Source organism: Doryrhamphus excisus, chromosome 18 (assembly GCF_030265055.1).
Source record: "Doryrhamphus excisus isolate RoL2022-K1 chromosome 18, RoL_Dexc_1.0, whole genome shotgun sequence".
Taxonomy (NCBI): domain Eukaryota; kingdom Metazoa; phylum Chordata; class Actinopteri; order Syngnathiformes; family Syngnathidae; genus Doryrhamphus; species Doryrhamphus excisus.
In genome coordinates this window covers 1,384,425-1,398,038 of record NC_080483.1, presented here as the reverse complement: position 1 = coordinate 1,398,038, position 13,614 = coordinate 1,384,425, and the positions used below count along the sequence as shown (strand labels likewise).

The 13,614-nt window shown below is 39.1% G+C and overlaps 2 protein-coding genes across 2 annotated transcripts in view; one reads left to right on the top strand and one right to left on the bottom strand.

Annotated features, from left to right (window-relative positions):
• Positions 1–6,662, top strand: part of cse1l (CSE1 chromosome segregation 1-like (yeast)) — a 25,046-nt gene extending 18,384 nt beyond the window's left edge. Inside the window, exons 24-25 of the mRNA XM_058054270.1 lie at positions 2,604–2,835; positions 2,905–6,662. Of these exons, the coding sequence (XP_057910253.1) occupies positions 2,604–2,835; positions 2,905–2,994 (322 nt within the window). The 3' untranslated portion in view covers positions 2,995–6,662. The remainder of the gene's footprint in view (positions 1–2,603; positions 2,836–2,904) is intronic.
• Positions 6,141–13,614, bottom strand: LOC131105855 (retinol dehydrogenase 10-B-like). Its single transcript, XM_058054274.1, has 5 exons — positions 12,963–13,614; positions 10,975–11,073; positions 8,429–8,574; positions 6,844–6,975; positions 6,141–6,766 (listed from the first exon to the last, which is right to left on the bottom strand). The coding sequence occupies exons 1-5, from the start codon at positions 13,410–13,412 to the stop codon at positions 6,646–6,648; spliced, it is 948 nt and encodes a 315-aa protein (XP_057910257.1). The 5' UTR covers positions 13,413–13,614; the 3' UTR covers positions 6,141–6,645.

Genomic DNA, 13,614 nt, shown 5'->3' with positions numbered 1-13,614 from the left:
GTAAGACAATAAGCCCCAATTTCGGAGTGTACTTATGAGAAATACTACTCCAGTGGAACCTGCTTATGTTGCAAACCCAGTCCTGGTCCACAAAGTTCTTCTTTTTGCTCTGGACTTCTTTGACCATTCCCTGGACTTCACCAAGACAACCTTGACTGTTGAGACTGTTTTAAATCTTAACTAAACCATAAAAGGGGACATTTTTTGTGTATTTAAAAATTTTTCATTATAAACATGATTTAACTTTTTCATTTGTACAACTGTACATATAATCATTACATTAATAGAAAAAATAATGTCTCAAAATAATGTTGACGGTATCCTTTATCAGCATTTGTAGGACAATCATCCAGCAAAATTATTAGCCCACTACAAGAAAGGTTTGTACATATATGTAAGCTTTTTTTTTTATTGTTGTATTTAATACATAAAAGGACAGCAGCAGCAACGTCAGATATATGGAGGACCAAAACTGCCAAAATAATAAATAAATAAATACATAAAAGTGGAAATAAAAACAAAAATGAAAAAAATATATCAAAAAATTAAATACAAAAAATTAATATAAATGGAAATAAAAACAAAAATGAAAAAAAAATATCAAAAAATTGAATACAAAAAATTAATATAAATGGAAATAAAAACAAAAATGAAAAAAATATAAAAAAATTAAATACAAAAAATTAATATAAACGGAAATAAAAACAAAAATAAAAAATATATACATAAATAAATAAAAGCAAAAATAAATACAAAAATAAAAAACAAGATTCAAAAATTAAAAATAAATACAAAAATAAATGTAGAAATAAATACAAAAATAAATATATAAATAGAATTACATATCAATGAATAAATAAAAGCACTCTGCTCTCATATGTATTTATTTCATGCAGCAGACAATGTCAGCTTGAAATGCAGAAGGAAAAACTATTCAAATGAGGGGGCGGTCCTAAGTGTGTCTTGGGTTGAACTGTTCGCCTATTGGTTGATCGACATGTGAGTGCGAAAATCGACTAGGTATGCCCTGCAAACAGCCACAGCAAGAGGAAGTATACAGGGAGAAAAGTATACATTTACCGGGACAATAATGGCGGGGGTCCACCAGGAAGTCGGTGTCCGAGCTGGAGATTGCAGCCATATTTACCGCCATTGAGAGTGGTGTGGTGACTTCCTCTTGCTGTGGCTGTTTGCAGGCAGGCATACCTAGTCGATTTTCGCACTCGCATGTCGATCAACCAATAGGCGAACAGTTCAACCCAAGACACACTTAGGACCGCCCCCTCATTTGAATAGTTTTTCCTTCTGCATTTCAAGCTGACATTGTCTGCAGCATGAAATAAATACATATGAGAGCAGAGTGCTTTTTTTTATTTATTGATATGTAATTCTATTTATATATTTATTTTTGTATTTATTTCTACATTTATTTTTGTATTTATTTTTAATTTTTGAATCTTGTTTTTTATTTTTGTATTTATTTTTGCTTTTATATTTTACATATATATTTATTTATGTATTATTTTGGCAGTTTTGGTCCTCCATACAGATAAGCCTATAGATCAGGGGTGCTCACACGTTTTCAGCATGCGAGCTACTTTTAAAATGAGCGAGTCAAAATGATCTACCCACTACAAAAATGCAAAACATCTATTTATTTTCAAATGTATTGAGGATTATTTGTACGTACAATGTATGTTGATGTACCTTACATAACCAAATGAGCCAATATTGCAAAACACACATAATTAACTATTAACATTTTTTGTAATTACCTGAGTTTACTTTGATGACTTGCACTGAATTGAACCAGCCAGGGATGCATAGTCCGGACAGTAGCTGCTGATAGCCAGCCTCAAGCACACTTCCAAATGTTTATCAGTCATGGATAATATCCGTATCATAATATCCGTATAATATTCCATATCCGTATGGAAGTGATATGTTTTTTGCCTTTTTACTTGGTCCAGTTTTTGCCTTTTTACTTGGTCCAGCTCCTTCACTCATTTTAGTGACAATAAACTTTAGCGAGGGCTTAAAATCTGACGCAATTCGCCGACTAGCTTAGCACTTTGCATCGTTGTTTACGCATGAGCGGTGACCTAAAGGTCAAAATTCAGTTGTCATCTGACTGGTTGTCCTGTATGTCAATCAAGTAACGGGGATGGATGGTAGGCTGACATCGTAAGTTCTGCTGCACTTAGAGACGTTGTTTGATTTGATTGGTCGCCCGAAGGGCAACATTCAGTTGTCATCTGAATGGCTGCCCTGTATATCAATCAAGTGACGGCATTGATGCTGGGATGATATTTTTTTAATGTCACGCCGCGATCGACCAGTACCACCTCCGATCGCGATCGACTTAATGAGCACCCCTGCTATAGAATATTCCAAAACTATAGAAAAAATGTGCAGAAATGGCGGAAAACCATGTTCAAAAATCTGTTGTCGCCTATTTTCCTAGTTAGTTTAGGTTTCCATTTGTTATGTAAACCCGAGTCAGATGGGTTGAGACAGGTTCCACAATAGAGAACGTGCTAATAATCAAGTAATCTTAAAAAAAAAACCCAACAAGGTAATAAAGTCAAATTGTGTTGGCTCAGGACCCCACTGCTCCAGGCCCTCATTGGCCTATTCGAGCTGCCCGAAGACGACAGCATCCCGGATGATGAGCACTTCATCGACATTGAAGACACGCCCGGCTATCAAACCACTTTCTCACAACTGGCCTTTGCTGGAAAGAAGGAGCACGACCCCATCGGGGATGCCGTGGGCAACCCCAAAATCCTACTGGCCCAGTCCCTCCACAAGCTTTCCACAGCCTGTCCGGGAAGGGTATGTCAAAGTGTCAAGCGTGTTTGCGGAAAAACATTATTATTGATCAGTTTTGGGGTTTTGGTGCAGGTTCCATCAATGCTGAGCACCAGTCTAAACGCAGAGGCTCTCCAGTTCCTGCAGGCTTATTTACAGGGAGCCAACGTGCAACTGGTGTGATCTTTATCCAGTCCACTACAGTTAATCCATGGAATCCCCACAGAGGTAATCATTCACAAACTTGGCTTTCTCCCACGGCAAATTACTTTTTAAACATTTTAACAAGACTACAAAGACCAAAAAGCCACCGTAACGCAAACCATGTTTTGGTTTTTTTGTGAGGCAAAAGCTGGCAAAAATGTTTGAATAGTTCTGACATTGACGAAACGACTTTCACCAAACCTTTCACATTTTAGTTTTTGTTTTTTGTTTTTTTTCCGAGAGTTGAATTTTCTGCAGCTTTGTTTATGTCTAGTCTATTTCAGTTTCATGTGAATAAAAAGAGGCACTTGTATAGATTGGTTATGATCTCCACATCTCTTCAGTCCATAATTTGGTCCTTTTCAGCATGCAAGTTACATTTCAAAATAATCTACCTCTTACTATAAAACACAAACTTCAAAACAACTATACTACTGACTAGTATTTCGCATTCAGTTTCAAAGTTTACAGGTAATCAAAATATGGTAGTCGTGGTTCAATGTGGCACTAAATGTAATTCCTCGATAGTTGTACATAACCTAACCTGAGTATTATGTTTATAATGTGGGTGACATGCGATCCACCCACACTGCCTTCATGATGGACGTAATGGGCACCCTTCCTGTAGTTTAATTATTAGTAACATCGTTGAAATACAAGAGCAGGGCTCGACAATAACGATGTACCGATGGCCCGGGGCAAGTTAAAACAAAATTGGGGCAAGTAAATCCAATCATTAATATTCCCGTGGGGCAAGTGCACTTCGGCATGCCGTACTGCAAAGAGTTTTTTTTTTAAAGCGGTTCTTGTTGGGTGTTGGTAAAACACGGACTGCGTAATTCCGGTGGTAATTTGCAAACCAATCCTTGCAAATCTTGAAATGGACCAATCAGAATCGTTTATTTAGACCGCGGTCCATTGAGTCCATGAGCGATTATTTGACTAGGAAAACATCCATCATGGCGTCCCTGCCAACATGGTCTAATTCTTCAACAGCAAAAAGTGATGAAACAGTGCCTCCTAAACAAGTATTTTATTAGCGGTTAGCAAATCAAATGATGGCACAGGTGAGTGAATCACATTGCTGTGACAATTTGAAGTGGTCACAATGAAACACCACCCATTAGATCCAATACCAAGTGCTGATTTTGCACAAGCTACAAAATCTAGCGCTTCCATTTTTTTTTAGATTAGATTAGATTAGATTCAACTTTATTGTTATTGCTCATGTCACTTGTACAGGGCAACAAAATGCAGTTAGCATCCAACCAGAAGTGCAATTTTTATAAGTACATTAGTATGGACAGATCTATGTAAATAAAACTATACAGGCTATGACTATAATACAGTGAGGATATGTACAGGGATATAAATGACTATAATATGGCTATTGTAGATTATACAGATTATAAACAGTATGGGTATGACAATATATAATAACAGTAATATATACAGTATTGCAGTGAAGTGACTAGGGTATGGAAATGACTATAATATGGCTATTGTAGATTATACAGATTATAAACAGTATGGATATGACAATATATAATAGTAGTAATATGTACAGTATTGCAGTGAAGTGACTAGAGTATGGTTATTGAAGATTATATAAATTATAAACAGTATGATCAATGAATCAACAGATAGTATATGTACAATAGTGCAATGAAGTGATGGGGGAGGGCATAGGTCAGCGGGGGGATGTACGTAGTGGTCAAATTATTGTTTGACCATTGAGCATTTTTTTCTGGATGAAAAACACTTTATTAGTACACAAATGTGTCAAATGTTTCATTGTGGTGCACAACTTCTAAATATCACTGCTTACTACGACTACCATGTGTAAGGTATTATGGCATGCCATGTTAACATACATTTCAGACATTCCTCCAAATACAATGCATCAGTACTATTAATAATAAATATAAATATGGTAATTCTGATGAATTATCAGCAAGTTCGGGCAAGTAGTTCTCACCTTAAGGATTCCCCATGGGCAAGTCATTTTTGTTTTTAACGTAGAGCCATGAAGAGAGATTCGGTGTCAGTAAACCTTAATGTTGCCTTGCATCACATTTAAATGAAGTCAGCCATGACACGTGGAGTGAAAAATATTTCTCCCATTCCATGTGGAAGTGGTAATTTGAGGCCATCTGCTTAGATTGCTAGCTAGCAGCCGTCTCAGGATAAGAGTTGCGTAATGTGGTGTAAACAATAATAGGAGTCTAAAGTTGACCAGGCGAGTTATTTTATGCGTACGTGACTCTAATAAAAGTAAAAAGCTGTAATCAGAAAGACATAAACAGGCTTTCGGTGCTCGAACTACAAAAATATTACATTTAACATCCAACCAGGGGCGGCACGGCGGTCTAGTGGTTAGCGCGGAGACCTCACAGCTAGGAGACCAGGGTTCAATTCCACCCTCGGCCATCTCTGTGTGGAGTTTGCATGTTCTCCCCGTGCATGCGTGGGTTTTCTCCAGGTACTCCGGTTTCCTCCCACATTCCAAAAACATGCTAGGTTAATTAGCGACTCCAAATTGTCCATAGGTATGAATGTGAGTGTGAATGGTTGTTTGTCTATATGTGCCCTGTGATTGGCTGGCCACCAGTCCAGCGTGTACCCCGCCTCTCGCCTGAAGACAGCTGGGTTAGGCTCCAGCACCCCCTACGACAGTATCACTCGGATACTGTGAACATCCAGCAGCAACACAACATTTTGGCATGACTACTATTTTGATGAAAAATACACTGAACCAGGGCTGCACAGCGGACAGGTGGTTGGCACACAGGCTTCACAGCTAGGAGACCTAAGTTCAATTCCACCCTCGGCCATTTCCGTGTGGAGTTTGCATGTTCTTCCCCGTGCATGCGTGGGTTTTCTCCGGGTACTCCGGTTTCCTCCCACATTCCAAAAACATGCTAGGTTAATTAGCCACTCCAAATTGTCCATAGGTATGAATGTGAGTGTGAATGGTTGTTTGTCTATATGTGCCCTGTGATTGGCTGGCAACCAGTCCAGGGTGTACCCGAAGACAGCTGGGATAGGCTCCAGCACCCCCTCGTGAGGAAAAAGCGGTAGAAAATGAATGAATGAATGAACATCCAACCATTTTCTAGGTCGCTTTTCCTCACTAGGGTCTCAGGGGAGCTCATGCTGGAGCCTATCCCAGCTGATTTCAGGCAAGCGGCGGGGTACACCCTGGACTGGTTGCCAGCCAATCGCAGTTTAGAGTCTGCAATTACCCTAAAATGCATGTTTTAGGAATGTGGGAGGAAAACGCTAAACATGCAAACTCCACACAGAGATGCCCAAGCGGAGATTTGAACCCAGATCTTTCTGATCTCCGAACATGCTAACCACTCATACATGTGCGGCCCAATCTCTTAAATGTATTTATCACTTTTGGGTCTGGAACTAATTAACCACTATAAACCAGGGACACGGGTCCATCATTTTATAATAGCCAAAAATACTAGACCACATGCTCACTCATTATTTTTTTTTATTGATACCGAGTCCTGAGTTGACATGCCATGTGACAACACACAGTATTGGTGTAAAAATAGTACTTCTCCATTCCATGTCAGCAAAAAATACACTTTGGTTTCCGACACACCGAGGAAGACCTCAGGAAGACTTGATATAGCCGTTAGATGTCCTCTGTTCCACGTTCTTGATGAAGGGCAGCATGCATTTATCCCCCCCCATGAAACGATACGTGGCGACGTTGGCTTCCCATGGTAGCAAACTACAGAGAGGGAGAGAGCACAACGCACAATGACGTTGCTTCCGATGGCCATCTTGCGTGACTTTAGCTCCACTTACGCTCTCGTCAGAAATGGGATGTACATAAGGCGGGGGATGCAGATCATTTGCTGTTCTGCTAAAATGGCCGTCATGGACTGCTGAACCGTGTACAAAGGCTCCAACGGTGGAATGAGACTGCGAAGCTCCTTCCTGAAATACAGTTGTAGTATTACTATTAGTAAATACACAGTTAAATATTGTATTAGTAATAACAGTGGTGTGACTGTTTGTCGTCCGTCCTGATTTCTTGGATTTTTGCATCACACTTAAATGTTTCAGATTATCAAACAAATTTAAATATTGGTTAATAATAACACAACTGAACACAAAATGCTATTTTTAAATGAGTTTTTAAGAGGAAAAAAATCCAACTCTACATCGCCCTCCCTTAAAGCATAACTAGTTTATCACACCCGAGTTCAATTTCTTAGCCACGCCTAAGGAATCACCTAAATATAGGACCTGCCTGACAACGTGAAGTACACCAATACACCAAATAATTATAAGAAAGTATAATTGAGGTTTATAGATCCACAAAATAAATTTTGTAAATTTATTTTTTTAAGTAATTGACATCTATCAGTGTGGAAAAGGTCATAAAAAAAAGGTTATAAAGCCATTTCTAAAGCTTTGGGACTCCAGCCAACCACAGCGAGAGCCATTATCCACAAATGGTAAACCATGGAACAGTGGTGAACCGTCCCAGGAATGGCCGGCTTACCGAATGACCCCAAGAGAGCAGTGACGACTTATTCGCGAGGTCACAAAAGACCCCACAACAACATGGAAACAACTACAGGCCTCGGTTGCTTCAGTGTTCATGACTCCATAAGAAAGACACTGGGCAAAAACGGCCTTCATGGTGTTCCATGAAGAGTCCAAAGACCAAAACCACTGCTGAACAAAAAGAACATTAAGTTTGGTCTCAATTTTGCCGGAAAACATCTTGATGATTCCCAAGACCTTTGGGAAAATACTCTGTGGTCTGACGGGACAAAAGTTGAACTTTTTGGAAAGTGGTTGTTCCATTACATCTGGTGTAAAAAAATTAACGGCGTATTTAAGACAAACATGGCAACAGTAAAATACGGTGGTGGTAGTGTGATGGTCTGGGAACTGGAGGACATGCTGTCATCGATGGAACCATGACCTCGGCCAAAGGTGACGTCAACCTGAAACCAACTTGGGATCCAAAACACACCAGCAAGTCCGCCTCTGAATGGCTGAAGAAAAACCAAATGAAGAACTTTGGAGTGGTCTAGTCCAAATCCTGACCTGAATCCTACTGAGATGCTTTGGCATGACCTTAAAAAGGCTCCATTGTGACTGAATGACAACAATTCTGCAAAGATTGTGTGCCAAAATTCCGACAACTCATTGCAAGTTATCCCAAATGCTTGATTCCCTTTTTCCACACAGTAGTTTTTTTTCTTCCTTAAAAGTTTCATTTAAAAAACTCCATTTTGTGTTCAGTTGTTATTTACTAATATCCACATTAGTTTGATCTGAAACGTGTAAGAAACATGAAAAAGTAAAGAAATCAGGAAGAGGGCAAAGACTTGTATCCGCACCACGGTAGGATGGATCCGTAATGGAACGTCACCTTATCTCGCAGCCTGCAAACATCCCCGTGTCCACGATATACGGGCAGACCAGAGTGGTTTTAATCCCATCCAGCTCCTCTGCTAGCAACTCGTGCGTCAGCGACTCGTGGAAACCAACTGCTCCAAATTTACTAGCACAGTAATCCTGCAAGGGGTGGGGGGGGTGGGGTCAATATTGTAATTAAAAGTCAGACGTGGCATTCTAACTGAAATCAGTGACGGAGCAGTGCAATGCAGTCGGGGTTGTGTTCAGGCGCGCTCGGCACAAAATGGCAAACGGACGCCGATAAAGCGACTAAGGATTTTCGTAGTCTGATCCGATTCATTCCGATTTTTGTCAATCGTTGACTTTTTGTTGTTTTAAGAGCGTAGCTAATGGCAATCACAACACACGGATCTCGTTAGCGACTTTTTCGGAACGCACATCACAGCACACCTCGGAAAAGTGCGGAAAAGTTTTCTCAAGTTTTCCCAAATATGTGAGGATCCACTGTACTATACTGTACTAAAATATTACGTTTGATTCATGTTCATGTTAAAGGTTAAATAACTGTTAATAGTTATCCTCCCTATCCGTGTGGAAGTGGTAAGTTTTTGGCTATTTAAGTTGAAAGGAAATAACTTGAAGGCTACCGTTTAGGTCGCTAGCTCTCTAGTTTGCGAGTTAGCATGTGTCTCAAGACCAGGGGTTTCAAACACGCGGCCCGTGGGCCAAATGTGGCCCGCAGGACATTAATGTAGTTTAATGTAAAATTTGATACGGATGCTGTATGGTATCATGTACCCAGAAAAAATGATTACGTTTGATTCATGTTCATGTTAAAGGTTAAATAACTGTTAATAGTTATCCTCCCTATCCGTGTGGAAGTGGTAAGTTTTTGGCTATTTAAGTTGAAAGGAAATAACTTGAAGGCTACCGTTTAGGTGGCTAGCTCTCTAGTTTGCGAGTTAGCATGTGTCTCAAGACCCTGCAGTTGCGCAATATGTTGTAAATAAAAAGAGTATAAATGTGACTATAGTCGTGTTTTGTCATGTCTACAGGGCTCTAATAATGCTTTGTTCGTTTTAATATGAAAAAAATCATTTGTCTACCCACCAACTATATGTGCTTTCTTAACTTTTTATTATTATTATTATATTTATTTATTACTGATTGATTGATTTTCTTTATTCTTGATTTGTTTATTTATTTTTCATCTTATTTTGTGTAGAAAAATAAAAAGTAAGATATTTGAGAACAGTGGAATGTTTTATCAGAGCTTTTATTGTAGAAAATCGGAACCAAAGCAAAGTTTATTAATTTTTCTGTTTTTAATAAATGCGTTTTTTTTTTTTTTTTTTGGAAAACCTGATGCGGCCCAGTCTCACCCAGACCCTAGCTCCAGTGGCCCCCAAGTAAATTGAGTTTGAGACCCCCGACCTAGCATGTTTTTGGAATGTGGGAGGAAACCGGAGTACTCGGAGAAAACCCATGCATGCACGGGGAGAACATGCAAACTCCACACAGAGATGGCCGAGGGTGGAATTGAACCCTGGGCTCCCAGCTGTTAGGTCTGCGCGCTAACCACTCACCTTGATTTATTAATCAAGGTGAGCGAAGTGTCACACCACGACAGTGATTGCGTGGAGGGAGCGAGGATCGAACCAGCAACCTTTTGGTTTCTGGATGAACTGCTCTACCTCCTCTTGTACTTCTGCCCAACTTTTTTTTTTTTTTTTTTTTTTTACACTTTCAAATTTTAACAAAATACAGTATGCTAACTTGAATGCTAACATTTTTGGTAGATAGGAATGTGAATGAGACATCGGTGCAAGCACTTGTTGCTAGGCAGAATTCATGAGGCCCCGGTCCATGTGTCCATCACGCTCCCTATGCTGTTTCTGTATGGATTATTTATGTATATATTTTTTTTATTTTTGTTTTTATTTACATTTATATTAATTTTTTTGTATTTAATTTTTAGATATTTTTTTTCATTTTTGTTTTTATTTCCACATTTATTTATTTATTATTTTGGCAGTTTTGGTCCTCCATATTTCCGAGGCACCTGGGAGCAAACAGCTCCACTAAAAAAAAACACAAAAAAAAAACCAAACTTTCCTATATATTTTTTTTTTATTTTTGTTTTTATTTCCATTTATATTATTTTTTTTGTATTTAATTTTTGATATTTTTTTTTCATTTTTGTTTTTATTTCCACTTTTATTTATTTATTTATTTATTATTTTGGCAGTTTTGGTCTTCCATATTTCCGAGGCACCTGGGAGCAAACAGCTCCACTAAAAAAAAACACTAAAAAAAAAACCAAACTTTCCTATATATTTTTTTTTTTTTTTTGTTTTTATTTCCATTTATATTATTTTTTTTGTATTTAATTTTTGATATTTTTTTTTCATTTTTGTTTTTATTTCCACTTTTATTTATTTATTTATTTATTATTTTGGCAGTTTTGGTCTTCCATATTTCCGAGGCACCTGGGAGCAAACAGCTCCACTAAAAAAAAAACACTAAAAAAAAAAAAAAACCAAACTTTCCTAGTCTTACCTCCACACATGCCGTACTGAAGAGGCCAAGGGCGCTGGCGACGGTTACGATGTGACCGTGGTTCTTTGCTTTCATCTGAGGTAGGAAGGCTTTGGTCATCTGTGGTTGGAAAGACCACAGAAGAAGTTTTAGTCTAATCATGCCGCCTGAACTTTTTGGCAATTGCTCCGACTGGAACACCTCCACCCACCTTTCCACCTCCCCTAGTGCAAGTCTTGGAGTTCTTATGTTGTTAAGTGTGCTTATTTGGATTTACATTGCCAAGGTTTTTTATTGTTTAATATTTTTAATATTGTGGCTGATAATTGGACATAGTGTATCTGCTGGAATTCTGTATTCCAGGATAATGAGCTTTCATATTGTAACCCAAGGCCGATTCTAAGAGGATCAACATCAGAATCACATGCTTTCATTAGTGGTGGGCTAGCGTGGGGACCCAGAATACAAAGTCACCGTCAACATCCACCCAAATGATGCAACTGTGATATTTTCTAATATTTTAATATTTAAACTTCATCCATTTTTTTCCTTCTAGTATTATGACTTTATTCTAGGGATGTCTGATATTAGCCCTTTTGCCGATAATATTGTCCAAGTGTCAATATTTGCGATTCTACATTATTTGTCTTCTCATTTTATGTTATTTTTATAAAATTACAACTTTCTGTCATTGGATTACAACATTTTTCAGAATATTTTTGACTTAATTCTTATGAAATTACTGCTGATTTTTCCATTGTTGCGGTCTTTTTAAAACTTTTTGTTCAATTATATTTCTAGAACGTGCTGCGGGCCAATAAAAAAACAGTAGCGGGCTGCAAATGACCGCCGGGCCACACTTTGGAGACCACTGCCCTGTACAGTATCAACAAAATCTGACAAATCTGAGTAATCGCCTCACATTTCCGCAACCGTGTTTTACTATCTTCTAGTATATAATTGGAACTTGGATATAAAATGGAAGTTTCCTTTCTATAGCACTGTCCCTACCATAATAAAAGCACTTTGAACGTTGGCGTCGTTAATTTGTTCCAGAAGGTCCAACTGAAACAGATGCTAACCTAACCAATTTTACACAAGAAATCATGTAAATCTATTTGTTCCAGAAAGCCACAAGGCACATTTTATAGTATTACATTGATAACTTTTCATACAGAAAACGATTCAAAATGAATAGAAATACATTATATCTTGATTGAAACAGATAAATGAACATTGAAGGGTACGTTTCCTTCATTGAAGAAGTCATTATTGATTTCTTAATGTTCATTTATCCATTTTGGTAGTCATTTATATTTATATTTAGTATTTTATGCAAATAAAACTATAATAATAAAACTATAAACGTGTTTTGTGTTACCATTTAAGAGTCGACTGATGATCATAGACGAGCTAAGTCACTTCCGGTTGCCATTTTGTTTAGCTAGCTTAATAGTATGCTAACAAGTCTGACTTTCGGGATCACTCACTTCAAGAGTCAAGTCTTCAATGAAGGTAAAAGTAACCTTAAATGGTCATTTATCTCCTCTTTTTGTCATAGATATGTATTTAGGATAGTTTTACTGTAAAAAAAAACATGTTTTGCTTTAACATTGTGGAGAGTAAACTTCTGATGACATTAGAGACGGGCTAAAATGGCGACTTCCGGTTCAGTTTAGTTTAGCCATTTAGTTAGCAAGCAGGTTTCTTTCTTAGCTTTGTGATTTAAGTGATATATTGTACCTGACCGGAGAATGGACGAGGTGAAATTGTGGCCTAAATGTTCCACTTTCACAGAAAAACATGCTAACCTGGGCGTACGCTAACGGAGGTTCCACTGTACCGTGACACACTCCAGTACACACACACAAAACGTACACTATGGCTGAATAGATGTTACATAATAAGTCATGTCAGGCGGGTAGATAGTGAACGTGTTTGCCAAAATGGACACGTCAAACTACGACCGTTTCACATCTTTGTGTGCATAAAAAGTGAGAGTCTGTCACCCAAAACAAGGCGTGGCAATTGACGAGCAGCGTGCGTTCCAAAAGCTCATCCGGGCAGTCCAGCAGCCTCCTCCCGGCCACCACGCCCGCGTTGTTCACCAGCATGGACACGTCGCCCACCTCAGCCCTCACTCGATCGGCAGCCTGGTAGATGCTCTCCCGGCGGGACAGGTCCACCGTGTAGGCGTGCACCTGGACGCCGTGCTCCCTCGCCAGCTGGGCTGTGCGCTCGTTGGCGGCGGCGTTGCAGTCCCACAGCACCAGCCGCGCCCCCTCTTTGGCGAACTCGACAGCGAAGAGGCGGCCCAAGGCACCCCCTGCCCCGGTGATGAGGCACAGCTCCCCGTCGATGCTCTTCAGCCTCGGTCGGAGGAACGTTTGCACCACGGCGGCCAGGATCGCGTAGGTCAGGTCGATCAGCATCAGCACCAGGTCCACTATGATGATCATGGTGCTGTCCTTCAACTTGTTCTTCTGGCCCCCGGAGTTCGTGTGCAGGGGATTGGATGGACATTTTATATAACCGGATTAGGATTTGGACGCTTGGTGGCACCAATAGGACAAGCTTTTTTGTCTCATGTCAGAAAGTGAGCAGTCATAACTCCACTCTGAGATTATTAGTCTCCATTTACACGAAAGCACTGACATATTA

Coding starts and splice junctions, on each gene's coding strand:
- LOC131105855 (XM_058054274.1), bottom strand. CDS start 13,412: ATGATCATCATAGTGGACCTGGTGCTGATGCTGATCGACCTGACCTAC. Junction 11,074..12,962: donor ATTGCCACGCCTTGTTTTGG/GTGACAGACTCT, acceptor TTCCAACCACAG/ATGACCAAAGCCTTCCTACC. Junction 8,575..10,974: donor TCAGTACGGCATGTGTGGAG/GTAAGACTAGGA, acceptor CACCCCTTGCAG/GATTACTGTGCTAGTAAATT.